The sequence below is a fragment of the Phialemonium atrogriseum genome (assembly GCF_030411735.1).
Source record: "Phialemonium atrogriseum strain 8032-3 unplaced genomic scaffold QBC33scaffold_39, whole genome shotgun sequence".
NCBI classification, from domain to species: Eukaryota; Fungi; Ascomycota; class Sordariomycetes; order Cephalothecales; family Cephalothecaceae; genus Phialemonium; species Phialemonium atrogriseum.
In genome coordinates, this window is record NW_026848176.1 from 147,414 (window position 1) to 174,237 (window position 26,824).

The 26,824-nt window shown below is 56.3% G+C and overlaps 10 protein-coding genes across 10 annotated transcripts in view; 3 read left to right on the forward strand and 7 right to left on the reverse strand.

Annotated features, from left to right (window-relative positions):
• The window catches only part of QBC33DRAFT_563619 (averantin oxidoreductase), a gene marked incomplete at both ends in the record, with an annotated part of 2,285 nt that extends 789 nt beyond the window's left edge, over positions 1-1,496 (reverse strand). Inside the window, 8 exons of the mRNA XM_060430301.1 lie at positions 80-196; positions 298-547; positions 615-829; positions 882-888; positions 954-1,058; positions 1,143-1,212; positions 1,278-1,370; positions 1,428-1,496. Of these exons, the coding sequence (XP_060278846.1) occupies positions 80-196; positions 298-547; positions 615-829; positions 882-888; positions 954-1,058; positions 1,143-1,212; positions 1,278-1,370; positions 1,428-1,496 (926 nt within the window). The remainder of the gene's footprint in view (positions 1-79; positions 197-297; positions 548-614; positions 830-881; positions 889-953; positions 1,059-1,142; positions 1,213-1,277; positions 1,371-1,427) is intronic.
• Positions 1,497-3,612: 2,116 nt separating this feature from the next.
• Positions 3,613-5,025, reverse strand: QBC33DRAFT_581615 (Di-copper centre-containing protein; the record flags this gene model as incomplete). The annotated part of the gene is made up of 5 exons (XM_060431275.1): positions 3,613-4,065; positions 4,159-4,474; positions 4,541-4,626; positions 4,684-4,837; positions 4,913-5,025. 5 exons carry the CDS (start codon positions 5,023-5,025, stop codon positions 3,613-3,615), a joined length of 1,122 nt encoding a protein of 373 aa, XP_060278847.1.
• A 1,879-nt stretch (positions 5,026-6,904) lies between these two features.
• Positions 6,905-9,642, forward strand: QBC33DRAFT_600188 (uncharacterized protein). Its single transcript, XM_060432074.1, has 5 exons — positions 6,905-7,138; positions 7,209-7,671; positions 7,757-7,917; positions 7,976-8,558; positions 8,646-9,642. Exons 1-5 carry the CDS (start codon positions 6,954-6,956, stop codon positions 9,555-9,557), a joined length of 2,304 nt encoding a protein of 767 aa, XP_060278848.1. The 5' UTR covers positions 6,905-6,953; the 3' UTR covers positions 9,558-9,642.
• Positions 9,643-10,220: 578 nt separating this feature from the next.
• On the reverse strand, positions 10,221-11,394 carry QBC33DRAFT_623543 (uncharacterized protein; the record flags this gene model as incomplete). Its single annotated transcript, XM_060432899.1, has 2 exons — positions 10,647-11,394; positions 10,221-10,571 (listed from the first exon to the last, which is right to left on the reverse strand). Exons 1-2 carry the CDS (start codon positions 10,917-10,919, stop codon positions 10,221-10,223), a joined length of 624 nt encoding a protein of 207 aa, XP_060278849.1. The 5' UTR covers positions 10,920-11,394.
• A 1,003-nt stretch (positions 11,395-12,397) lies between these two features.
• QBC33DRAFT_551627 (cellobiose dehydrogenase) lies at positions 12,398-14,223 on the forward strand. The gene is made up of 4 exons (XM_060429198.1): positions 12,398-12,669; positions 12,751-13,415; positions 13,474-13,546; positions 13,637-14,223. Exons 1-4 carry the CDS (start codon positions 12,621-12,623, stop codon positions 14,176-14,178), a joined length of 1,329 nt encoding a protein of 442 aa, XP_060278850.1. The 5' UTR covers positions 12,398-12,620; the 3' UTR covers positions 14,179-14,223.
• Positions 14,224-14,318: 95 nt separating this feature from the next.
• Positions 14,319-16,935, reverse strand: QBC33DRAFT_623545 (CobW/HypB/UreG, nucleotide-binding domain-containing protein). Its single transcript, XM_060432900.1, has 6 exons — positions 16,660-16,935; positions 16,489-16,574; positions 16,136-16,435; positions 15,856-16,066; positions 15,600-15,788; positions 14,319-15,489 (listed from the first exon to the last, which is right to left on the reverse strand). The coding sequence occupies exons 1-6, from the start codon at positions 16,756-16,758 to the stop codon at positions 14,497-14,499; spliced, it is 1,878 nt and encodes a 625-aa protein (XP_060278851.1). The 5' UTR covers positions 16,759-16,935; the 3' UTR covers positions 14,319-14,496.
• Positions 16,936-17,607: 672 nt separating this feature from the next.
• QBC33DRAFT_519389 (uncharacterized protein) lies at positions 17,608-18,196 on the reverse strand (the record flags this gene model as incomplete). The annotated part of the gene is made up of 2 exons (XM_060426288.1): positions 17,608-18,062; positions 18,133-18,196. 2 exons carry the CDS (start codon positions 18,194-18,196, stop codon positions 17,608-17,610), a joined length of 519 nt encoding a protein of 172 aa, XP_060278852.1.
• Positions 18,197-19,550: 1,354 nt separating this feature from the next.
• Positions 19,551-20,984, reverse strand: QBC33DRAFT_600195 (uncharacterized protein; the record flags this gene model as incomplete). The annotated part of the gene is made up of 2 exons (XM_060432075.1): positions 19,551-20,336; positions 20,403-20,984. The coding sequence occupies 2 exons, from the start codon at positions 20,979-20,981 to the stop codon at positions 19,551-19,553; spliced, it is 1,365 nt and encodes a 454-aa protein (XP_060278853.1).
• Positions 20,985-22,505: 1,521 nt separating this feature from the next.
• On the forward strand, positions 22,506-25,177 carry QBC33DRAFT_500832 (chitin synthase-domain-containing protein; the record flags this gene model as incomplete). Its single annotated transcript, XM_060425686.1, has 4 exons — positions 22,506-23,112; positions 23,210-24,260; positions 24,380-24,852; positions 24,920-25,177. The coding sequence occupies exons 1-4, from the start codon at positions 22,726-22,728 to the stop codon at positions 25,175-25,177; spliced, it is 2,169 nt and encodes a 722-aa protein (XP_060278854.1). The 5' UTR covers positions 22,506-22,725.
• A 161-nt stretch (positions 25,178-25,338) lies between these two features.
• On the reverse strand, positions 25,339-26,753 carry QBC33DRAFT_600206 (cryptococcal mannosyltransferase 1-domain-containing protein; the record flags this gene model as incomplete). Its single annotated transcript, XM_060432076.1, has 2 exons — positions 25,339-26,468; positions 26,537-26,753. Coding segments are annotated over 2 exons (1,347 nt in total), but the record flags the coding sequence as incomplete, so codon positions are not given.
• Between the last annotated feature and the right edge of the window lie 71 nt (positions 26,754-26,824).

Here is a 26,824-nt window from a genome sequence, read left to right on the forward strand (position 1 = left end):
CCCGCCCCCCCCCCCCCCCGCCCCCCCCCCCCCCCCCCCCCCCCCCCCCCCCCCCCCCCCCCCCCCCCCCCCCCCATACATAAAAAGAGCGCTGTTCAGGATGATCTCGTCTTGGCTCACTCCGCCCTTCTCGTTCTGGCGGAGAATGTAGTAGAGGAAATCGCGATGCTCTCGCCTCAGACCCTCGTCGATCCGCCTGTGTCAACCTGTGTCAGTTGCGAGGCCTCTCTTCTTCCACCCACACGCGCACACACACACACACACGCTCCACGGGATGGATGGGGGGGGGCCACTCACTGCAGGCACTTCTCCTGGCTGAGCTGGAGATGGCGGAACCGCTTCTCGCGCAGGTCGCTCGGGATCAGCTTGACCAGGAGCCGCTGCGGCAGGCTCCCGGTGCGGAACATGCGGCGGGTGGCCTGCTCGAAGGCGCCGGCCTTGATGGTCTGGGTGATGAGCGAGACCCATGAGTGGAAGACGCCGTCCTTGAGGCAGCCGAAGGGCTCGCCGAAGGCCATGTCGCCGATGATGTCGAAGGTGGTGAAGTCTGTTCGAGGCGGGGTGTGAGCACTCGTCCTCTTTTCTAAGTAAACATGGGAGGGGGGTGAACACACTTAGCCAGTCGCACATGTTGACCGGCTGGCCGGTTGCGGCAAACGGCGTGAGCTTCTCGACAAACAGATCGACGTAGCCTCGGATGATGCTCTCTTGCTCGAGTAGGGCCTTCTGGCTGAAGGCGTGGGCAAGGGTTCGCCTCTGTCTGGCGTGGTTTGCATCGTCGGCCATGGTCAAGGTGGTTGAGCCGGGAATGTCCTGCACGGATCCGACACTGGAAATTGTCAGTTTGGGGTCACATTTGTTGTTGCAATCATGCTGCTCACTGGATGGCTGTAGATATAGTAGTCAGTGGTTTTGATCATCATGCGAGACTTGAGACTCACGGGCACACTCACGATCTTTGTGGAATTGGGGATGGCCTTGGCGGTGCCCATAGATGTCCTTCCATGCCTGTGGGTCTGTAAATGCGAGCTCATTTGGCATCAGTCGCACGACGGGGCCTTGAGTCGTGTCGTGTCAGCGTCATCAGAAATTGTCCCATGTCCGCCGCAGGTCAGCCCCAGTACATAGGAAACAAGACGCACCATATTTCTGGTGCAATTCGTGCACGTCAAAGGGCCATCGACCACGGAACAACCCCCAGATGCTGTATATCTGTGGCCAGTCAGCGCGTTTCTCTCACCTCCCGAGCAATGGCTGATCGCAACCGAGGAACGCACCGGAGAAATCTTGGCAAGGAATGGCCCAGGGTATTTCGCCAACGGATGGAACCAGACGTTGTAGATGCATTTCCCTATACCGTACAAGACTCCCTACAATATCTCTGTCAGTAACCCGATGGTATCTCCGGGGATCGGGCCGTAGCTCACGGATGCAAGAACACCCAAGAGGATGTAGTAAGCGTAGCCAGAGGCTTTCTCGACGGGTACGATAACCATGGCTGACGGTGGAATCGATCAAAGCAGGTCGGATAAGATGATGTCCGGGATGCTGTACGGGATGCTGTACGGGATGCTGTTGATATTATCCTGTACCTACATTGACAGTGCCCGGGGATTTGAAGCTACGTCGAAGAGGATGTCGTAAACTCAGGGATGGGAACGACTGGCTACCTATTTGAATATCCCAGGCTTGAGCTGAGGAGTATTGAAGGTTGCCCCACCAGGCATGGCAGATGGCAGAGTGGGATGTCGATGGTGGAGTGGGATATCATTATCCATGCGGCCGGGCCTTAGCATGCGCTTAGTGCCCGTTGCGCACATCCTCTTCTTCAGGGGTAGGCGAAAGGGGACGAATTGGACTCGGCGCATTTCAAGCCAGCCTAGAGGGTTGCCCCACGATTTTGGTCTCAGGGACATTCCAACGCGGGGTTTCTCGGATTTAAGCCCATGACGACATGCCGGCTCAAGTTTTCCGGGACGCGGCCAAGAGCGAAAAGAAGGCTTGTCGCAGCATTGCAGGGATTTGGAAAGCGTCACAGGGAAAGAAATCCTTGCATTAGCTCCCTGGTGTCTCATCACAGGTTGTTCAGGAAGTGCGGGTTGGGTGGATCGAATTGGGGTTCTGGCCAGATGGACTTGAAATCGGAGCAGGATCCGGAGCTTAAGTACACCCGGGTGCAAATCCGGAAAAGGAAATTCGATTTCAGCGTATTCACTTCCAAGATATCAGAGCGAAACGTCCATCTTTTGCGACTGGACCAATGAATAGAATTATCATGTGCCATCTCTCTCCCTTATCGATCGTCAACAGCTTCCATTGTCCTGAGCCAGTCCAAGTCCTCTCTCGTCCAATTATATCTTGCACCCATCTTGGCGGGGCCTTAACTCCCAGTTTGCACCCTACTAATCCGTCCGCAGTCTTTTATCCTCGCCTGGAATTTCCTTCATGTCGACAAGCACTTCTAGGTCTGGGAGAAACAGACAGAGTCCGGTGATTGACGTCGAACACAGCTTCAGGGGCTCTTGGTTTCCGCGTCGCGCCGTGCGGCTTCCTTGAGCTCATCGATCGTGCTGTATGAGTCCACCGAATCGCGGGTTCCTGAAGTCGAATGCCCGCTGGCATGATGGTGCTGCCCTGCGGGGTTTGGCTTCGTCCTTGAGTGGAGGAGAGAAGCGATCTTGCCGTTAAAGGATCCTTGCTCCGGCGAGGCCGGTTGGCGCGTGTAGATGTTTGGCATTGCGTGTCTGGAGGCCATGTCTGCGTGTTCGAGTAGTGAAGATGTGGTCGAGGTTGGATCGGACGCAGGAGGTGAGGAGAGTGTGAGGAGTGCCGATCAAGTCAACGAGGTAAGAAGGACGAGACGAGCGATGTGTTTGTGGTTCGTGCCTGACTTTTCCGGTCTTAAAGGGAGAATGGAGGAGGTTGAGACTCTGGAGACATGGCTTTCCAACGAATCTGGAACGATGCTTATATACCAGATGGGCTGTGACGGAGGCGGTTGGCCTTCCCGCGAGCCGATATCACCGGGCTGCCCGGAATGGGCTTCATGATGCCATTGTCATGGATCTAAGTCCCTCTCAGGCAACATTGTCGAGCAGTGATGACTCGAGAGATACCATATTTGTCATGCAAGCTCAAAGAAGTTGGAAAGAACGCGGGAAACATGCCTGAGCCAAGCTATCCAAGTGGAAAGCTGCGTCGCATCGGAATGCTTCCGGGGAGGTTCGCATACAGCGCATGACCACAGGAGGTCCAAACAAATAAGACGGGGGGATGATGGATGCGTGAATGTTTTCCCCGAAGTATACCCAGTCCTTCTTCATTGATGGTTGGGGGTATTTCGGCATCGTGTCCGTCGAGCCGTTGTATTTTCCGATGTTTAGCCAGGGACAGTCGATGATGCAAAGGTTGGGCCTGCAGCTGGTGGGTACACCGATTTATCAGCAAACCCTCATTTTCCGCGCCCTTCTACCTCCGTACTCTCGACTTCGTATTTCGTATTTCGCATGTGTTGCTGACGACTATAGTAGGCCCAATGCCAAGATACCCTACCCCATTTGATAGGCTTTGAACATGCGACGAAGCTGACCCCCCTTTTTTTCTGTCCCAGAACTACACATATTCATAACACAAAAGTCCACCCACAGTGTCCATTACGTCGGCGATAGTGGCGTTTGGAACAACGCCGAACATGTCCAGGACGTGGCCCAAAGTCGTGACGTTCGACGGATCGCCGGCCATCTCGAGGTCGACCAGCTCCAGAGGCGGCATCATGTCGGTGAGGTCCGAGGGGATTCCGCCAGACGGACCTCCCGCCCCAGGCATCCCAGGCATTCCGGGGAAGGATCCATTGCCTGGAAACCCGGGGATGGTCCCATTACCGGGGATCCCGGGGAAGGACCCGTTGATGGGCATGGGAAAACCAAAGGTCGGCTTGTTGGGGCCGCCGATTGCATTAAGACGCGTGGCGGGGTCGACGGCCTGCCACTGCCACCAGATCTTGTCGAGCCAGGTGTGGTGTAGGAAGAAAATGGGGTCTCCAGGGCTGGAAACTACATCTAGCATCTGTGGCGAGGTTTGTTGTCAGTGATCCGCCCACTTCGTCATCCACCCCGTCGGGCTTGGTGCATTCATTGTACTGTATGAACTTGTACTTACGAGCCCACCGATACCGCCATGTCCTGCTGCGTGAGGAGCAGCCTCCACGCACGGCCAGAAGTCCAGTATGTCGTGCAGAGCGAGACACCTGTCGATAATCTGCTGTGAAGCGGCGGTGCTGACGACATCCATGACATTTCGGTATATGCAGTGGTCATTGATCGTGTATCCAGGACCAAAGCGGCTAGTGTAGTTGGCGAAAGGACCATCCCCGATGCAGCCGTCCGGGCCCACGCCGTTCCCGCCGAAGCCCGTTTCAGGATCCAGGATGTCGGATGTGCTGAAGCTGCCGGCATCGTGGGTCTCGTCCCAGTACCTTTCACCCAACCAACTCCCTTAGCAGACGCCTAGGGTCGGCGTTGTGTGCGACTGGAGAACTCACACTATAGGGCCCTCATAATCGCACTCGGTGCGCAGGAGAACTTCGTGGGCGTGCACAAACATCCTGTGCCAGGGAAGGAACGCACCCTGATATATCGCCGTCAGCAACGGCCTTTGCCCTGGGTTACTGCCAAGTCAACTTACAACGTTGTGGATATTGTACGCCTGGCCATGATGGATGGCTTGGAGTTCGTCAAACTTGGTCTTGGTGGCTGTGAGATTCAGACTCGCAGGTTTGGCCATGAGACAGAGCTCGGCATCGAGGTAGTCTTTCTTTTCCTCGTTGGTGAGGGTATGCCTGAGTTTTTGCTAGAATCAGTAAGAAGCCCTCCCCTAAATGCACCCTTAGCACAGAAGGAAGCCCTTGACTTACCAAGCCTTCCGTTGCGTCTTTGTAGTGCAGGCGCCATCTCGAGTGCTTAGGGGCACAGCGACCGCGGCGCCAGCAGCAAGCAGCGCTACAAATGCGTTGACAATAGCGACCATGGTTTGTGAGAAACAAGCAAACTCGAATTGATCCAAAAAGAAGAAAAGAAAATCACATCTTCGAGAGTTCTAATATTGCTCTACTACTGCTCGACCACTGCCCTGAGTCGATGCGCTCCACGTCAGCAGTACCATCTCATCCTCCTCTCGCATATTTACCCAGAGGCTCGGCTTCTAGCACGGCAAATCTTCCGTTACGGTGAAGCAGCAGCCGCGCACGCACTTTTGCAAGACACGTCAGCCAGTGGCAGGGAGCCAATTTCTAATTTACCCGAGCCAGTGGCTCCAGGCGAGACCACATCTACTCTACCGGGAAACTCAACATTCCGCCTTGGCTTTTTCAGCCCCTTGGGTCCTACTTGCCAATTGCCACAGCTGCTGTCGCTGAAAGTTGCCCCGCTAGTTATTGCTGGTGGCAGGTAGTCAGAGGCTGGAATTGATTGGCTAATTAATTACCAGTTGGCCGCCATAGAGGAGAGATTATATTGTCGCCGGGGATGGGCAGTAGACATGTTATGGATGGCCGTAACGTGGTAGACCAGGGCTGTGGGACGACAAGACAGGTTCAATGGACCTGGGACACATGGTTGCGTTGCATTGGCTCCCAGGAATCAACACCAACGGACTAAAGCTGGTCTTGGCATATACATCTCATCTCCATCAGATATTCCAGGTTGCCATGAAGCTTCCGGTCCGTTCCTCTCACCTTATTCTCATCGTTCAAAAACCGGAGACTTGCTCTTGAAGCTGCCGCAACGCCGAAGGATGACACCACCATGATGGGCCTGGTCAGCCCAATCTTAAAGAGGACTGTAAGGCAATCATCAAGGACGTCGTCGTCCCATTTCCATTCCTCCTTTCCTAACCCGTGCAGTGGTTCTAACAGGCAGGAGAGACCTGTCAGTCTCACGCTGCCAGCAGGAGCCGCCTTCCTGTCCGAAAGGGAGAAGGGCGACAAAAAGGTGACGAGGGAAAGAGCAAAAGCAAAAAAGGAAGGAATGGACGCACGAATAACCTAAGCTACCCAACACTGGTGCTCGCAGGCCCTTCCTCTCTGGAAAGGAATTTCGCACCGAATGCAGGGGCGACCACGGCATTATATCATATCGTAAGGCAGGCCTGGAGGGCATATATCAAAGCCATACTCTCTTGAAGTCAAGGTATCAATAATTAAGGTTGTCCGGGCCTACACAGACCCTTGATGTGGAAAGGACATTCTCGGCCGTAATTAATTCCGATCCTCAAAACCCGGCCCGGAGCCGGGCGGGCCGGCCCATCAATCCCGTCCCACCCCCACCCGACATTCTTCAAACGAATCCAGCTATCCATAGGTAGTTATTCGGGTTGCGACGTAACAGCGAGAATGACAGAGACTCTACAAGGAGAACCGCCTGCCTGATCTTGCAACCCGTCAGCTTCAATCGTGTCCCATGCGAGAGCGAGACATACGTGTAAACGAATGGGTCGTGGACGAGCAAAATATGTATCAATATCAAATTCGAGAGTAACGAAGGACATACCTTGACAGGGAGGGACTGCTCCGTTTTTCAATAGTTCGAATCAATAGCGCCTCTCAGCCGCCTCCTAAAAATGGGGATTGTGATATCCATCTGCGGAACTAGTCCGCGGCTAACCCTATTCCCCTTGAAATGCATCAAATGCGGGTTTCTATGACTTCTGCTATTTAAAAAAAGCCACGGGTCTAGACTTGTGGAGTTACTGGACCCCGGATTCGCCGGTTTGGCCCCACTGAAGTTGTGGGTGATTTTGGGAGATATATTTATCTGCTGGTACGTCCGACAACCTCGTCACCCAGGTGACTCCCTTTCTTGTGTTTTATTGCAAGCGGGTAGGCAACGGCGTTCTCTTTCCTTCCGGAGGACCCGGACCCTGGACACCTTGGCTGATTCCCGCCTTTCCTCCACACAATGAAGCTCTCTCTCATCGCCGGACTTGCCAATGCAGCCATTGTCGCTGCCTCTGTGCAGCGCCGAGCCTGCGGCAACAACTGCGATAGGGCGGTAGGAGCAACAAGATTCGGGTTGGCTACAAGCGCTGCGCGACTGGGTGACTGTAACTCGTACCTCCGCGCCACAGTGACTCTGCCGACCTCGTAAGCACCATCTCTCTTGGGGCATGCTGATTCGTGTTCTGGGCCATCCTTACATTTACTCCCTCTGCAGAACAGTTCTTGTTACCCAGACAGTGTCTACGACCGTGACGGAAGGCTTCACCCAAACCTTGGCTCCCGTTTCCTTCAAGCGCGACCAGCCAGCAGCCGATAAGCGCACCATCACAGCCAAGAGCTCCAAGTCGATCCCCGCGTATGCCAGTCCATGCTCGAACTCTTGCGCATACATCAGCGCTTGCTATTGCGCTGGCGCCACGGCTTCCACCGTGACTGAAGAGGCCATCACTGTGACCTCGATCGTCACCATCACATCATCTGTGACGGTCCCGGGCGACAGCCCGCCGTACACGCCCACGGGCGAAGTGGGCACTCCACCGTCGGACTTCACCTTGACATACACGTACGATGAGGTGGCCCTGCCCACATTCGACACCATGACCACCCCGGTCACGTTCCCACCTGCAACCCCGACTGTGGAGTGCTTGACCGACCCGGCTGACCCCGATGCCGAATTTGTAAGTGCCAAATCCTCGACGATCGTCACCACAGCATATACACGGCCTAGTTAGCTAGCTGACCAACCCCCCTCCTCGATAATAGTACCTCCTCGACCAGTCGGCGGGATATCTGTTCAACACGGCGGGTAAGGCGGGCCCTCCGGCCGCGCCAAAGACCGAGGCGGAAGCGCTTGCCATGAGCGACATGAGCAAGTTCAACCCGCCGCTCTATAAATTTGAGAAGCCCGCGAGCGGCCCGGCAGGGTGAGACCTTCCGATAAACAATGACCTTCATGGTGAAGCCACACTGACACGCCCACAGACTCTTCGACATTGTCCTTGACGACGGCGCGACGAAGCTATACCTCGCACTTAACACCAAGGACGGCAACGTGGTCTTCACCACCGGGACTACCAACGGCGCGGTGAAGGACAAGCTCATCACCACTCTCTTCGGGGTCACGTGTAAGGGCCTGTTGACTGCCCGGCAGGGGGCCACGACCTATATCTGGAAGGCCACCCAGGGCGGCTCGACGCTGACTCCGGGCACGTCGGCCAACGACACCGTGATGCTCCTGCCCAAGGCCGGGAGAACACCGTTGACCGGCTCGGCACAGCGGCGCGGAAAGGCCGAGTCGGGGAAGGCGCCTCGGTGCCGCGGCGCTCCACAAGACGTCATTGCGCGGCTGAAGCCCAATGCCCGGGGCAACAACCCCAACGGTTGCGGGCCTGCGAACGGCATGGATTTTGTTCCAGACTTCAATTTCGGGCGGTGCTGCGATGGCCACGATAATTGTTACGACGATTGTCAGGGACAGAGTACGTTTGAGCAGTGCAACGATAACTTCCATTCCTGCATGCAGGGAAAGTGTCACGATCTTCTGGGCAGCATCTGGACATTTTGGGTATGTTGTCGCGATCCCCCTGAGCACGGGCGTTTTGGCGGCCTGTTGGCAGTGTTCGTTGGCTAACCAATCGGGTTCGGTGGGCAGCTCTACCCAGGCTGCATGGGCATGGCCGATGTGTATGCCTACGTCGTGGGTACGGATCTGGGCGTAAAGGCGTTCAACACGGCCAACAGCGAGCGGTGCGAATGCGCGTGCCCCAACACGCAACCGGCAGGCGTGACCCAGAGCCTCTGCACGGTCAACGGTCAATTGGGATGCACCCCCACGGGCGGCGACGACAGTCACAACTGCGGCGGATGCGGGTGGGAGTGCCCGTACAAGACGCACTGCTCGCGCGGCGGGTGCCAGTGCGACAACGACCGGTGCGGGAACCTGTGCCTCAGCCTGCTGACGCACCCGCGCAACTGCGGAGCCTGCGGCAACGTCTGCGCCAGCGGGTACTGCTACATGGGCACCTGCTTCGACCCGCCGGCCGACTCGGACCAGTGCTACCCGGTCGAGGGCTTCACCAACGGCGACTTCTCAACCCAGGACCTAACCGGCTGGTCGTACACGGCCACCCGGATCGGCTCTCCGGGCTCAACCTTCGATAATCCATTCGACTTCGTCGGGGTTGGTGCCTTCATGCAGTTTCCGCTCAATGTCAACGACTACTATAACCTCCAGTTCACCACCGTGCTGTGGCAGGACGTCCACGTATGCCCCGGCACCGCGTACGAGCTCGACTTCACGAGCCTATACTATGGCGGCGGGCTCTGCAACATCAGGGTCATGCTCGGCAACCGGCAGCTGGCGTACAGGGATTACCCTATCATGGATGTGCTCCATCCCAGCCCCCCTGCTCCTTTCGGCCCGTATCCTGTTGGTCCGTTCAGCGAGGGGGATCCGGGCACGTCGGCCGGCGACAAGTCGTCTCTTAAGCTCAAGTTCTCGGTCGAGGTGTCGTGCTCGCCGGGTGGAGTTGCCTTTCTGGATTTCTCCCTCCACGCTGCCTAGCCGGATTCTGCTCCTGACTTCCCTTCCCTTCCCCCTTGTGACGATGCACCGTCACTCCATTCCTATACCCAGAGGTTCGTCCCCAAGGCATTCAACTTTTTTTTTTTTTTTAAAAAAAAAAACAAAGAAATTGTGCTGTACGTTGGATATCCAGTTCTTCGCAAATCAGTGTATTCGATAGTCAAATACTACCCACTTTTTGATTCGTACGACTCTCCGATGGAGCTTGTCTCTGCGGGCAGGGGTCTGTGCTGGGCAGGGGTTCCGGGCTCCCAATTCTTTTCTGACAGGTGGAGCATGAGAAAGACCGGACAGCTGCCAGCCACGGAACAAGCGACAGCGGCGATGGCAAGGTGATGGTAACAGCAACAGCAACTGCCACCTATGATTCACTAACTGTCTGCCTGCGGAACAAATAGTGCATACCCCTGGAGAAATTTCCCTTGTTTTATTGATTAGATACAGCAAAGCTCTCTTTCTACCTTCAGAGATATTTCCAGGATAGCAAAGTTAATAGCTAGGTCAGCGGCTTTGATTCCACAGACCGTTGGATGTAGACATAACCCCATAAAGGTATCCATCGGTACACGATATGCGTAATCCTTGAGGAAGTTGAGCATTGCCAAGATTCGGTCTTGGAATCTGGCAATATTCTCAAGGTCTTCAGCCGAACCGAGATTGTCGTCTGATGCTTGAGGGGGGGTATGTGGTGTCATCGAGGACCAAGTCCTCAAGGATGTTCTCGTCCTTATACGCAATCTCGCTCTCATGCTGCAACTCAACAAGTTCATCCCCATCGTCCAAGGGCAGATCGTCAAGATCGAGACAGCCATCGTCGTTACCGTCATCATCAGCGATGCCATCGAGTTCCAAGTCGCCCATGAACGTGTCCTCGTCTTCAACAGAGGACTGCTCGTCGTCGCCATCGTCATCGCCGCTGCTGTCACTGTCATGACACACGTCATCGGTGTGCTCTGCCTTGCTGTGTTCGGCATAGTTGGACAGTTCTGAGGACTAGGACGAGAGCAGGGTTTGCTGGGCGATGGACCGGCGGGTTCGGGGCCGGGACAAGGCAAAATAAGGGGACACGATGTCTATCTGGGCATCGCTGTCACAGTCGGACTCCGGTTGTTCCTGGTCCTGGGACTGATTCACTTCGTCGTCGACAGGATCTAAGTCAAAGGAGACCACGCCCCCCGCTTCGTCCGGCTCCTCAATCCTCGGCCTTTTTGTCGGCCTGGGTGGCTCAGGAGACGGCGAGGCTCGCAGGTGGCTCGAGCTGCCAGGAACCGTGGTGGCCCAGGGAGTTATCTTGTCTTCCGACTCCGAAGGGATTGGTGTCCCGAGTATTATCAGCGGCATGCGGTGAGAACCGCGGCTGGGAGGGGAGGGGGGAGAGCATGGTGAACTCGCGGAGGCTTCCGAGTCCGGTATCGTCCGGCTCCAGGTGAGGCCATCGACAGCAGGAGAGGAGGATATGGCGGCGATTCTTGTGAGTCCGGTATCTCGGCGGCTGGACCGAACCGGCCTGGCGGCACTCGACAAGCGACTGGGCAGTATAGGGAAGGGATTGAAACGCACGCTGTCTGGCCTGGAGGTACTTGACAAGCGGTGGACCTATGGAGGGCGGGGACGGGGAACATTACTTCTCCATTAGGGAGGAGCAACCAGAGGTAGTTGCCGTATGGGAATCTCTCCAGGGCCATGCGCGGAAATTGGCAACTGTTGCTATTGCCATCGTTAGTGCCGTCGGTGTCTATCGCTGTTGCCATGGCTGTCTATCGCTATTGCCATCGCTATCTACCGCTATTGCTGTCGCTGTCTATCGCTATTGCTCTTGCTAGAAATAGCAAGAACAAAACATAGCAATAGTGACAGCGATAACAGCTATTGCCAACTTGCCACCTGCTACAAAGCTCTGACATATGGAACGCATTGACCACCTGCCTGTAGAGCAAATGGCGCATGCCCGCAGAGAAATCCCCTGCCGTATTAGGAGCGTAGCAGTGACACAACACCGTGGCCTCGCATATTGACGATAGCAGTACTGTTATCAGGCCGTTGTTAACAGCATTTTCCTCCAGAGGATATCCAGGGGCTGCTCAAACTCGTTGGTGATGTGCTCTAGGCAACGAGGGCTGGAGGGTCTGGCCCGTGTATACAGCCATCTACCAAGGTTCTCGACAAATTTACCTAGGTACTGTACCTATTTTACCACAATAACTGTGCCATGAAAATTGTGGGGTCCCGGCTGTTTGGGATAACCCTGGTTTCGCGGAAGCCCTCGCCCGTGGGAAAGAGCGGCGCGCGTACACGCGTGAGGAGTCCACGTTCACTCCGCGACTGTGCAACACCGGAGTTTTTAGGGGGGGTTTAACCCGCAATTCGTTCATTCGCCGCCCGCAAGTTTTCGTGCCAATCACAGCTCCAAACCGGCATTCCGACGATCACTGCGCATTGGGTCCTGCCACAAAGCCAGATGACGCCTTGCTTTGTCCATTCGCTTCTTCGATCCTCGCCGTGGAATTCGGCGCCGATAGCTACCTAGGTGGGAAACCCCCGTGGCTATCCTATCATCATCACAATTAGCAGATTGATTAACTTTAAACTGTTCCGCCACACCTTCTCCCCAGTCGCGCACCGGAAGACACGCCACCGTTTTGGGTATCAAATATGGCTAATTTGGTGCGGAGTCGTCGCGGGAGAAGGACGGCTCTTATTTCGCAAAAGGCAGTGAGTGCCGCCCACTTCCCGCCGCATCCCATTTGTCGGGCCCCCCAGCTTTTTTGCCGGGCGGGCAATAAACTTTATTATAACCGTATTCTCTCTGCCATTAATTAGGTATGGAGAAGCCCTCTCGGCAACTATGCCAGTCTAGGTCGCTTACAGTCAAAAGGATGAGCGGATGGCTCTCTCCGGCCCGGTTGCATCTTATATATACACGATGGGACCCGTTGTCGGGATTGCGCCAGTGGGACTTAAAAGCTTGTTGTGGCTGATCCAAGACGCCCAGCTTTGCCCAGCTTTCCGACCAAGACATCGTTGCCAAGCGTCGAACACACAATGCGTCTGCTAGAAATCACCACGGGCGTGGCAGCCCTTCTGGGCGCGGGTACGTTCGTCTTATATTTCCCCCGATTGCTTCTCCGTCTCCCTCTTCGGTGAACTGACGGGATTGATTGATTCCTTGCAGGCTTTGTCCAAGCTGAAGTACCGCAACTGCCCGTGCCAGCCTCGTGCAGCGGCGTGACCGCCTCCACGTATCAGAACACTGTCGCGTCGGGATGGAAGATGATGAAGATAGCCGGGAACCTGAAGCAGGTGCGGACCATCGTCTTCGACCCCCTGGGCAACATGCTCGTTTCCGAAGCCACAAAGGGCCTCTCGGTGCACACCTTCGGCACCAACGGGTGCATCAACAGCTCGACCACGCTGGTCAGCAACAACCAGCTCAACCACGGGCTGGCCATCACCCCCGACGGCAAGACCGTCTATGCCAGCTCCGAGAGGACGGCATGGTCGTGGGCCTACGACCCGGCCACGAGGCAGGTCTCCGGCCAGAAGGTTGTCGTCAACGGCATGGACACCGGGATCCACTCGACGAGGAACCTGTTGGTGGTGCCGTCGCAGCCAAACATGATCCTCCTCCAGGTCGGCAGCAATGCCAATCTGGACATGGCCGCTGCAGACAAGGCCACTGGTCGTGCCATCATCAAGATCTTCGACGTGAGCAAGGCGCCCGCGAACGGCTTCAACTACAAGACGGACGGCGAGGTGTTTGGCTACGGTCTTCGCAACGAGATTGGCTTTACCACGGACCCGAACGGCATGGTCTGGGGCGTTGAGAACAGCGGTGATGTGAGTACCGGGCACATTCCCAAACTCGCAGCAAAGAAACTTACACTGTCGACGTTAGGACCTCACCCGGACAACAAACGGCCGCCGGGCTGATATTCACATTGACAACCCAGGCGAGAAATTGAACTTCCGTAAGTCTAGTCCCCTGTCCTCGCCCGCGCTCCCCCTCCCCGCCGCGAGCCTCCTCTACCGTACATGAACGCTGACTTAGCATCACCCAGTCGGTGACCCGCTCAAGATCCGTGATGCCTGGTACGGGTACCCCACGTGCTTCTCGGTCTGGGACCCTTCGTCGTTCGCCGGCGAGACTCCAGCGCTCAAGACGGGCAGCCACTTTGTGCTCGCGCCCAACGCCACCTACACGGACGCGAACTGCGCCTCGGCGTCGAAGCCGCGGCTGAGCTTCCAGGCCCACAGCGCGCCCATCTGGAACACGTTCGACGCCGACGCCAAGAACATGTACGTCACTTTCCACGGCTCGTGGGACCGGCAGCCGGCGACGGGCTTCAAGGTGGTCCAGATCCCCTTCACCAAGCTCGACAACGGCCAGTACGACCCCGTCGCCCCCGCCGACAGCATGAAGGGCTACAACGACATCTTCTCCGCCAGCAACCCCGCCAGCTGCACCGCAAACGGCCTCACCCAGAGCAACTGCTTCCGCCTCACCGCCGCCACCTGGGACCCGGCCGGCAGGGGCCTGTTTGTCGGCAGCGACAACAGCAAGGAGGGCGAGATCTACCTGCTGACGCCCCCGGCGAAGTAAGCTTGCTCGTGTGCTGTCTGTGACGGAGAAGTGGGTGAGAAACAGGGTGGGGGGGGGGAGGGTGGAGGGGAGAGAAAAGGTGAACTAGAATGGAGACAGAGTTACTTGGTGCGAGAAATATAGCAACGTTGTAAATTGACGGGATGTGTATCTTCAATTTTGGATACTGGTCTGGAGAGGTTTACTACACACTACACACGCTATTTATCCACCTTGTCCGACCCGGAAGTACCATGGCATCGTGAAGTGGATGAGTGTTTTAACTTTTACCGACCAGCCACCCCATGGCTACGCTGTGCGCTTTTATCTGCTCCCCCATCATGCTTTTTGCTTGCTGCCAGCCCGCAGCCCGTGGCGGCGAGAATGGTCGTGTCCAACATGGTCATCACCGTCCTCGTCCTCATCATCCTCCTCCGACCAAGCAGGGAACCCATCCTCAAAGATATCTTCCAGCGCCTCCCGCTTCTCGCCACCGTCCAGCTTCGCGTCGCGCATCACTCCCTCCCACTTCCCAGACTCGGCATCGCTCAGCAGGCACTCGTCCAGCATAGCCTCCAACGCGACATGATCAAGCCTCTCCCCAATGAAGACCAACTCCTGCCGCCGATCCCCCCACTCGCCCCCCTTGGCAATGTCGTGCTGCACGAGACCGTCCACCTCGGCGTCCCCCGTCGTGTACTCCTCGGGCGCCAGCGTGCAGAACCACGGCCGCCCGCCCGACATGGTAAGCATCGCGCCGGCCTGCGACCACTCGCCGGCCCGGTGCGGCCGCGTCGCCAGGAAGAACTCCCCCTTGGACCGGAAGAGGCGCGCCAGCACGGGGTGCTGCCGCTTCGTCGAGAGGATGATGTCGTCTGGTGGTGCGGCCATGTCGGCGGAGGAGGCGGAGGACATCTCCTCGTCGGGTCGCTCCGAGACGTGATGAGCCTTCTTGGACGAAGATGCTGGAGATGGGACCGTCTGGGCTGTTGAGGGTGAGCTTGAGGAGAAGGAGGTCAGCGAGCGACTCCTTGCTCCTGGAGATGCGTCTTCGGCGTCTTGCCCTGCGTCGGTGGGGGGGTCTTCGGCGGCGGGGGAGTTTATCATGTCGACATCCCTTCCGTTTCGTTCGTATTCTTCATTGCCTTCTTCGTCTTCATCATTGTCGTCGTCGTCGTCGTCGTCGGGATGCTCGAGTTGCAAGATGAACTTGTCGCGTAGGAGACCCCATAGGCGGCGGGGATGGAAGGGGCGTTGGCGGGTGTAGATGAAACTCCGCACGCTGTACTCCTCGGTTTCGGGCTTCGGTGTGACGACATTGCGGCCATTGACCTGGAGAGAGGCAGTGTCAACAAATGCTCAGCCCGAGAATTTAAGGGTTAGGCTGATGCAGCGGAAAGGAATGGAGGCTGGGTATCGGAAGCTGGTGTCATAATAATTACCTCTCTGACGGTCATTTGGTGCAGGTCCTGCAGCCAGCCGTAACCCGACTGGGCAACTTCGAGATTGAACATGCCGGTGTTGACCAACTCCTTAACATCTACCTTGCCGTAACTGGACTCCAGGATCTTGGCTCGGTGGTTCAGCTTCTGGATCAAGTCCAGCAGACGCGGCTTGGTTTCGCTGTCGACCTGCCATGCCGGTGTGAGCCATGTAGTGCCTTGGGGGAGGGAAGAGGGGACCGCAAGTGATACTCACCATGTCGACTTTGTTCAGAATGATAACATCGGCGAACTCGATCTGATCGACCAGGAGGTCGGATACTGTCCTCTCATCCTCGGGGGTGACGTCGTCTCGGCGAGATGATATCAGGTCGCCCGTGTCAAAGTCATGCAGCATGGTAAATGCGTCGATGACGGTGACAGTGGTATCTAGCCTAGCGAACTTTTCCAGGCCACCGGCTTCCTTCCTTGAAACATAAATTCGGTCAGTAATCAGATCATTCCCCAGGGCTCAGGGCTCGGGGATCGCCACTCACAGTCGCTGAAGAACCTTGAGCATGTCTTCGTCCAGGCCCTCGGCGCCGTCCGTACCCACGGCATCCATGTGCTCGGCCAGCCGGGCATCGAAAGTCTCGGCGACCTGTTCCGGCTCGCTGATACCGCTGCTCTCAATGATGACATAGTCAAACTGCTGCAGCTCGGCGAGGCGGACGAGCTCCTCCAGCAGGTCTCCTCGGAGGGTGCAGCAGATACAGCCATTCTGCAAGGCAATGACCTTCTCGTTGGTCTTTGTCAGGCGGTGGGTCTGCTTGATGAGCGAGGCGTCCACGTTGATGCTGATTGCTGGTCAATTACACGTCCAGGGCCAAATACGAGAGGCCACACTTACGCTCCAATGTCATTGACAACCACGGCAATCCGAAGCCCGTGCTCGCTGCGCAGGATGTGCTGGAGGAGTGTCGTCTTCCCGGACCCCTGGTGTGTCGTCGGTCAGGAAAAGCAAAACGACAAACGATGGCGGGTCGACGACAGGGGCAAAAGGGAGTTCTTTCCATCTTACCAGGAATCCGGAGAGGAGAGTCACCGGCAAGGCCTTGGGGGGCACGGCCGATTTCGATGTTTTCTTGCCGGTGCCTGATTTGCCTCGAGGTTTGGCCATTTTGATCGGGGGAAATTGGCGTCACGATGAGAGGGCAGCCGCTCCGGAGCTGAGAAGGGTAAAGAGAGAGAGCCATTCTCGGAAGTGGGCTGAGACGAGAACATCCAAGTTATAACTGCTCGACCCTGACGTCTCTCATCAGGGTACCAACCATCAGGGTGCCTCTGTCGGAACTTTTGTCACCACGGATTCCAACAGCGATGCTTGATTGGTCGACGAGTTGGACCCTGGAAGAACCCGTGAGTGCCGCTAAACCCGATTGGGATAGCCCTTATCGACGACGGTGCCATGAATAGGTATTGGTGGACATGTGGAACATTGCAAGGTGCACACGTGATTTAGTATTCTGAGCGGGCCGAAGCGCAAGTGAATAGGGGTACCAACCTCAGGTATCGACCTACCTTACCTTCCATACCAGCAAGTGAATTGGGGTTCTCCGAGAAAACGCGGTGGATAACAGGGCGTTGTATTTTGGCCGACCTGGTCGAGGTTCGGGAGCCGTCTCGAGAGGCAGTCAGGTCGAACGCAGAAACTTGGAGATTAAATGAGATACGATTAATGGAAGTCTTCCCGTGGGAAATGTGCAGGCATAATGGATAAACCCAGTGTCTAGGGTGCTGCTTGCGCGGAGCCCGTTGAGGCTCGTGCAACCCGGGCGTGTGGCCGGGCCAGGAAGCGGACAGGCTACAGCTGGAAACAAAACCGTGCTCGGGACCGTGATGCAGGTTCACAGGTCCATGATCAACCCATCGCCCACTAACTGAGTTATTCTCGCAGTTCTCCCATATCCTTCCTTATCGTCACCCGTGCCAACCTCTCTTGCGGTGTTTCCCCGTCGTTGCCATGATGTTAGAGGTTCAGCATCTTCTCCAGGATCCGCACCAGAATGTCGAATTTGACGAAAATGAAGATGACAAGGAGGACGAAGATGACCAGGAGGATGAAGACAGCAGTCAAGGCGGCCCACCCCACATACCGCACCGTAGGCTGGATGAGATCGCGTAGAACATCGTCGCGGACAATGCTCAGAACGTCGCGGACGATGTCCACAGCATCTTGGGTGATGGTGAAGAGAGCCTTGAGGATGTTTTGGACAATGGTCAAGAGGAACTTCAGGACCATACGGACGGTGGTCAAGAGGACCTCCAGGATCAGGGTAACCATTTGGTAGACGCTGACCGAGTTGTCTCGATAGCCAGCGGGCGGGATGTAGTTGAACGGTGTCGGATCCTCCGGGTCCATGATGCGGATGGCCTCCAAGGCCACGATATTGTCGCTCACTTTCGTGTATGGAGGAGGGGACCCTAGAATGGGAAGCGAGGAAACGGTTAATTGAGTCAAGAAATCAGCGCGTTCTCTTGATCATCGACTTACCTTTTGAGTCATGGTGCTTTTTAGTTCCAAGGCCATGGTCAGATGGGTTTGTTGTTGGTGCCATTTTTTTCTTTTGCTGTTCTGGGCAAGTATTTGAATGGGTTATGGCACCGAGTCGCGATGAACCGGGTTTCCCAGTCGCTAGAGCGATACGCCTGGGTTTTGGGATGTTTGTTGTTTTGTGGTTTTTGCTTTTCTCGCCGTGAGAGAGCAAGTGCTGGCTGCGTGCTGGAGAGACGCGACAATGTCAAGCATATATGCCCATTCACCTCACATAGAACTACCTCAAGCCAGGTTGCATTCTGATTCACTTCACACAGTGCTGCTTGACATGATAGGCAGACATTTCACACTGCCATTGGGTAAGCTTGGTTGTGCTTGACAGCACTTTGCCTTGTATCACACTCTCTGCTCTAATTGGAGGAAGTACACATTGTACCTGGATTCCATAGCCATCTTTGTCCTTGATACCAGGTGCTGTTAGGCAAAACCATTCTCCCACCTATCTCCCTGCAGGTCTGATCATGGCCCAGAGTATGTATTAAATAAAAATAAGTAACAAAAACATTACAGATTGATTTTGGAAACTTGTGTCCAACCAATAAGTCTGGCCTGCTTACAGAATACTCCCGATAATATTGGTATAAACTCGACGACTTCGTCACTGGGGGAGTTGATTACTCACCGCTTTTATTATGCCGGCAGAATTTGTTCGTACCTCTGGATCCGGGCCGTAGGTCGGGTCGGGTATAACGGGCGGCGGTGCGGGCCGAATTATTCCTAGATTGCTGACATAAGGTCCAGTAACCCCCAAGCAGAAAACTAATAGGAGACGGGAATGAGATATCTCGTGGGGAGAGGTTCTTCCTGACTCTGCGTGGCAATCTGATCTGATTTAAGTTTTTTTCCCACGTCGGCCAAGACATTTAATACGAATAATTGGGTTATGGCTAGGCCTATATGGGATAAAACCTTGCTTGGCATGAAGGAGGCGACCTTCCTAACTTGAATTTTTTCTATTTTTTCCCCCTTTTTGATTTGCCGAGTCGTTCCACTGAAGAGAAAAAGAAAAACGGCTAAGCGCCACGCTAAGCCCGGGTTTAACGTCAATAGGCCATGTCTGTGCTGGTCGCGTCAACTCTAACAACCGGGTCATCCTCCGCCTTGCCAAACCGGGCATTTGTTGAGGACCCTTGGAGAGAGAGCCTTTGGTTACATTTGAGATCCGAAGAAGAAGCAATGTGATTGTATGGAATCGATGAAATTATATGAAAATGCGAAAACACCGCGTGCAAAGCGCTTAACCATCCGTGACCTGCTAAAACACCGCGACACCAACCCGTAGTTAGTTAATGAATCACAAACCGTAAACGCCGTTGATATTCCCATTCCCAAATCCATTCTATCCCATCACGCCATTACCAAGTTTCAACCCGCACACCCTGGAGCTCGCTCAGTAGGCCAAAGTCGAATCCCACCTGGTGGACGTTGACAATGATCATGTCGAACGACTCTAGCGTCTCCCTGTTCCATTCATCGTCGTCAAGCCGTGCCACATCGGGCACCGAGTCCTGCGAGACCAGCGTGTCGGCGAAGGTGACATCTACCCGACCCGAGAGCGATAGATGCCTGATGAGATCCAGCCCCGGAGAGTTGCTGAGGGTCGCCTGACCACGCTTGAACCCGACCCCGACAACCAGCACCCGGGGCCTGGGGCTGGATCCGGGCCGGTCCTTCCCGTCGGGCCCGCCCGTCAGGGACTGGATTGCCCGCCTGGCAATCTCGCCCGGCCGCCGCCACATGGTCTCGGTCGCGGCCTGGAGCAGCGGGAAGGAGCTGTTGGAGAGCAGGTAGTAGGGGTTGACGGGGATGCAGTGGCCGCCGACGCCGATGCCCGGCATGTACGGCATGTAGCCAAACGGCTTCGTGGACGCGGCTGAGCACACCTCGAACGGGTCGATGCCGTGCGGGATGCACGCGTCGGCCATCTCGTTGGCGTACGCGATGCAGATCATGCGCTGGCAGTTCTCGTACAGCTTGGTCATCTCGGCCACCTCGGGCCGCGACACGGGCACGACGTGGTCGAACACGGCCGAGTAGAGCCTCATGATGCTGTCCAGCGATCCGGGGGCCACGTCGTCGAGGCCGGATATGACCTTGGGGATGGCGTGCGCTGGTGGTTCGATGCGGCCGGGGTCAACGCGCTGTAGTTTTGGTTAGCTCCCTGGATCGTGGATCGTGACATGTTGATGAATCCTGTCTTCACGTACCTCGGGTGACATTCCAGCAAAGAAGCGGCCTGCAACGGCGATGGGCCCGAGAAGCTCCCTTGTCATGCCCACGGCCACAGAGCTTTCGATGACAATGGTACTTCCGGGGCGTGCGTGTGTAGCCACCGTGTCCAGCGCGCTGCGCAGGTACGACGAGTCGATGGACTTGTCGGAAAGGAGCAGTGTGGGGACCGAAATAAGATAGTGAGTGGCCTCAGAGAGATGTTTCGGGTTTGTTGTGAGTTTGACACGGCTGTTGTCTGTGAATTGCTTCTCCACCTCATCGATACGCTTCAGAGATATGTCGTAGCCTAGAGTGTCGTATTTCGAGGAGAAATTCTCGATGAGGTGAGTCCCCACATATCCAACACCCAGCACGGCGACCAGAGGTTTCGTATTGGGAAGAACAGACGTTGGCAGTGCCGAAACGAGGTCCGCTTTAGGACTGTGGTAGTCCAGGGGAGGCGTGGGGGGGAAGAAGTCTTGATCGAGGGACGCCCATTTACGTGCTGTGAGGGCCAAGTCAAGAGAAAGGGGGCCGGGCCTTTTGGGCAGAGTCGGAGCAAGAGTCGCGGCCATGGCAAGGGAAGGGGGGAGGATGATGGATGTCTTCTGGAGGAGACTGGGGGGCTTTTGGAAGTGAAACTGAGGCAAACAATCTGTTACACCTTTGGGTACACCTTGGAGAAGACGATGGTTGATGCGGAAGATGCCTCCTATTCAGCGAACTACGGGCCTGATTTATATCCCAATGAACTGAGGCAAGGAGACTTGGGTCTAGACCATCCATTGAGCAGAATACAAGAATCCTTCTGCCCTTCTGCGAGGGGGACGAGAGTAGGAGCCAAGAGGCTAGCTAGAGCTCGAAGTCCGCCCCTTCGTTGGACCATGGCGGGCCCCACGATCGGGTTTTCTCGTTTGGTTTTTCGTTTCTGGTCTTTTTCATCCGACTCGGGACTGGCCCCTACAGTTGCAGACATGTCATCTAAGCAACTGTGCCGTTGCGAGAAAATTAGAGTTGATGGATGGGTAGTGTCAGGGCCTGGCCATGTGTGGCTCGCGTTAGAGTGACATGCCGGCGATGCCGTGCCTGAGGCCAAGGTTACGGCCTTTAGGTTTTCCACCATTGCGGCTCGCCAAGGCCCGAAGATGTAGACGAGACTGCGGTGGCGTGTGCGGGAACGGGAGATGGGCATGAGCAAGCAATGTCGTTGGTTGGGGGGAACCGGGGCTCGGCTCCGAATGTCTATTTTCTCTCTTACCCAAGTGGAATTTCCAGCCTCGACCCAACGCCACCCGCAATCGGCCATGTCTTAAGTCCACGTTGCTGCCCTTTCTGTTGAGGGGGACCCTAATTATGCGAAGCTTGAGGCTAAAGTGGCCGATATTGAGTTGCAGACCGGCGATGAGGCTCCCCATCGGAACGGTCTCGACCACATATCAAGCGGCACTAGGCTATCGTCGTCGCTTTCAACCTTAGCATGCTGATGAAACCGTACTGGGCTACCTTCTAGGAATAGACTCTGCTGAGAAGATGCACTGCGGACTAACAGCTTGGCATAGATGGTGCGTTGATTCGGATCGCTGGAAAGAGCGGTTCTTCTTTGTCCCCTCCATTCCAACCCGGCCCGCTGGGAGCCGAAAATTGGGAAAGCCGAAACGTGGCCGCCACCTGTTTCCGGCGGGTCCCACATGGCCACATCCAGGTCCCACATCCAGGTCTCACATCTACGTGAAGCCCAACATTCCTGGCCACGCGAACGCTGGGCTTTACTGAGTCATGTGCATGCCAACGAGTTCCATAATTTAGCCATATCTTAATCGTACGGCTTTCGACAGCGCTAACGAGGAGACAGGGTCTGTTCCTGTTGTGTCTACCTATGGGTTGTGTAAGACAAAGGCCGCACTACACCGAATCCGGACCCGGCCTAGGTTTCTCTAGGCCGGTCTTGGCCGGCTGGCTGACCGGGAAGGGGCAACCGCTGTGGCGCCACCCAATCACCCGGGGGTAGGGAATCCTTCCTTGGCTCAGAAAGCATCGGTTTTGCTTACCCCTCCGGATTATTTCCGCTGCTTCCAGGTTTCGCCCCTGTTTATAACTATGACAAGTCGATGGTATTAGTGCTGTCGTCTCTCGGACACCGGTAGTCGTTGAAAATTGACCCCCGTACCTTAACATTCAGACTCGACTCGTGGTCCATCTCTTCCTTCATCGAAAAAGCCCTAATTGCTACAACACCGTTGGGTCCTAAGGCAAACACAATACCACACTTGCAGTCGTCTCAGCTGCAGGTTAGTTGGTCCACATTCAGATATAGCATCCATGACGAAGCCATCCCCCTCGAGGATCCCCCGTCGTCGCTCTTCTACCACGCCAGAAGAGGTACCCGTAAGGAAGGTACGGTCAAGCCCGTCGGCGTCTTCATCGACACGGTCATCTACACGGTCCATCTCATCAAATAGACACCCTCCACTCTCCTACTCCGGGGAGCGATGCCGCTCGTCAACATCTGGTCCATCAACACCTCGTCCCACCAGCCAGGATTCCAACTCACCTCCTCGGCCTATCTCATCCAAGCGATACCCTCCGCTCTCCTACTCGGGCGAGCGTCGTCCATCCGCATCTCGTCCATCCGCATCTGGTCCATCAACAAATCGTCCGTCAACCCCTCGTCCCGTCACTCAGGACTCCAACTACGGAGCATCACTAGTAAGCCTCTTCCCCCCTTCCGTTTACTTTCCCCTGTTGCCATATCCTCCCCAACGTCGACTTCACAGAGTCGCTGACATGGGCTGGTAATTAATAGCACCCATCTGTGGCATCCAATTCCCAATCCAGCAGTCTCTGCTCATACCAGAGCTCAATCAGCCAGGAAGAGGCAAGAAAGCCGTGGGACCCGGATGTCGAGCTGCATAAAGTCTCAAGATCCCTTCTCAGGCTGCAAAAGTATGGACTCCTCTTGGGTTTGGCGTCGACCAACGGAATCCTCATCTGGGCGGCTGTCAGATACCACAAGTACTACTACATCTTTCTTCCCTTTTTGTGCATCAACACATTCGCACAAGTCTTCTTTGCACTTAGCATCATGCTATCAGCGACATACACTGCCATCTCTCGGACGGTGCTCCGGACCAAAGATGAGGTCCCCGAGACCCCCGAGAAGTTTGTCATGATCCTTCCGTGCTACAACGAGGATCGCAACGAAGTCGAGACTTCTCTCAACTCGCTGGTTGAGCAGGAGAAGATCAGCGAGCACCCGCGAATCATCATGGTTGTCGTGGACGGCAATGCGAAGGCTGCCGGCGAGACCAAGTCGACGCAGGACTTCCTGCTCAACGACATGCTGGCCGGTGGCGAGCGCGTCGAGTTCGAGAACGGATACTGCGCGCGGGACGGCTTCTTCATGCCCGTGACAGTCCAGCACGGCGTCTATAGAGGTATCCCGTACATCGTCGTCGGGAAGCGCTACAACCAGGGCAAGCGTGACAGCCTCTGCTTTGCGCGTTCCTTCCTGTGGCACTACCACAACCGCTCGGAGCACATCGCGACCATCTTCAACCCGGCCCTCTTCGATCGGCTTGCGTCGATCCTGGTCAACAATGGCCTCGATGCCGTCGACTATCTCTGCGGCATGGACGGGGACACCATCTTCGACACGGACTGCGTCTACGAGCTGATCAAGGCCATGAGGCGTGGCGGTCCGAAGGTTATCGGCGTGTGTGGAGCCGTGCTTGTCAAGTTTGACGAGAGGCCATGGGGTTTTTGGAACCTGCTCCAGAACACAGAGTACAACATGACGCAGGGGTTGAGGCGAGAATTCCAGTCGCGAGTGACGGGCAAAGTCAACTGTCTGCCGGGTAAGTCTTCTCACGTCTTCTCTTCTCGCGTCTCCTGATTATCTCCTTCATCACCGTCGTCGTCGTCGTCGTCGCTCTCCATCACCTCGTGTTCTGACAAGCCATCCTCCGCCCTCTAGGCTGTTGCCAGCTCATCCGCGTCCGGGAGGCAACCTTTGGCGACAATGTTCTCCGCGAGCGGTTTGGCTATGTCCCGAAACCCAACGACACGGTCACGCAGCAAATCATGGGCGTGTACTCGGAAGATTCTATCCACGCCAGCATCATCTTCTCCCAATTCCCCCAGTCCCAGACTAGGCAGGCGTTGCGTGCCCGGGCCTACACCACGGCTCCGCAGTCATGGTCGGTCTACCTTTCCCAGCGGAAGCGCTGGGCGCTGGGCAGCAAGTCGAACGAGTTCGTCATGATCTTCCGGCCGGGTATCCTGTGGATTGAGCGGATATGTTCGATAATCACAGTCATCACCTGGTGGATTGGCCCCTTCGTCGTCGCCGCAGTGGTGAGCCTGATCATCGCCTTCATCCGCCTGGGCCCCAAGATCTTTGACAACAAGGTCATGATAGGTCTGCTCTCTGTTTTGCTATTCCGATATGTAAGAGAGACACTGATTCCTCGTGATGATCAAGTATCAAGCTGAACCCGGCTAACCCATCAACCAGGTCTACTCGATTTCAATCGTCGTCTGGTTTCCGCATACAGCGATCGGGCGCGTTCGGTACCTGCTTGGTTTCTGCATCTATCTCTTCGCCTCCCCGTTTATGAACCTCACTGTGACCGTCTACGCCCTCTTGCACTGCGACGAGTTCAGCTGGGGCAAGACGAGGGCAGTGGCGGCGGACGACGGTGACGTGAGCACTCCACCAAATGATACACAAACAGCGCAGCAAAAGTTTACGGAGAAGATGCCTCCTCTTTAGACATGTTTATGATGAATGCAAACATAGATTAATGTCATTATTACTTGTAATTAATTAGAGATTAATAGATCAATCAACATATCAAGACGGAAGAAGATGAGGGACATCAAGAGGCTCATCGTACAACACGTCGACTCAGATTCTGACTCTAATTATACGCCTAATGTCTCGTTCCACGGCCGCCAAAACTGGTTATCCCAGCTTGGCATACACCTGACCTTCTCCGGCGGCTCCAGCACCCAGTCGATCCTATTCCCCTCTTCGGTCTGACCCCTCGCCCAGTCCGACGTATACCCCTTCAGGTGCTTGATATCCCTGGCCCTGTCATCCGAGTGCTCGAGATTCACACTCGGCACCACGGCGATCTTCCCAAAACCGCGGAACCACAGATCCTTACAGAACAGCTGCGGCTCGCCCTGCGCGCACTCTCCGGCGCGGGGGGCCCGGAACCTCAGCCCGCCTCCCCCGCCGCCACCGTCCACACCCAGCACCGGCCCCGCCCCAATGGCAGCGGCGCCATTCCAGCACGCGAACACCTGGAACGGCAAATGGGCGTCGAACCGGGCCCTGGTCGCCCCCCCATCCCCCCGGAAGAGGTCCCACGCCGAGTCCCAGCTCCCGTCGGCGGGGATCTCGAAGAACGAGTCGCCGTCCAGCCGACGCGCCACCCACACGTCGTAGAAGGTCGGGTCGCGCCCCGCGTACGTCCAGTCCATGCCGCACGCCATGTCGGCGCCGAGGGCGCGCCGCTGCAGCGCCAGCTCGAGGAGGTCCTCGGCGCAGGCGGCGACGTCGTTGATGAAGAGGATGGTCGTCGTGGAGGCGGAGGCATGGGCAAGCCGGTCGACGAGGGGCTGCAACGCGAGGTTGCGGAGCTGGGCGAGCGAGTCGATGCGGGAACCTCCCGCAGCCGAGGAGGGGTCGATGACGGATGGGGTGTAGAAGTAGGCGAGGCCGAGGTCGTCCTCGAGGAAGGGCCCCAGCGCGGAGAGGACGTCGCCGGTCCCGTCGGGGGAGTTGCCCTCGACGATGGAGAGCACGCATCGGTGCGGGCCCAGGAAGCGGATCGCCTCGACGATGCTCCAGAGCAGGCGCGGGAGGAGGGGGAGGCATTGCCGCAGGTCCAGGGCGAAGAAGTACTCGATCTGCGGGGTTGCGGATCCGCTGGACCGGAGAGGTTCGTAGCGCGACGTGTTTAGGGGGGGACATTCGAGGCGGGGGAGGTCCGTCGCCTCCGGGTCGAAAATGGCTTTGATGTATGGAGTGATGCGATCGGCGGAGAGTATAGTCCCTGGTAGCAGCGTTTAGAGAATCGAACTTGGCATATTTTGGGTCAGTAATGATTGATTGCAGCCTTACCGTCCAGAACAGTGATGGGAGCGGATGCGGCGGAGGAAGCGCCGGACGACACGCCGGGAGGGACATTGGCCGAATCGGGAGAAGAATCAGAAGCCTCGGTGGCAAATGTCGGCCAGGCAATACGGGTGAGGTGGCCGCGGCCGAGGTACAGGCTTGTGGCTATCAAGACGAACGACAGCGCGGGCACGATGAAGAGGAGAACCCGGCGACGCATGGCTGTCGAGACATGCCAGTTACGGAGCATAGGACATGTCGAGGTCGATTGCGGATGGGAACAAGGTGGCGAGG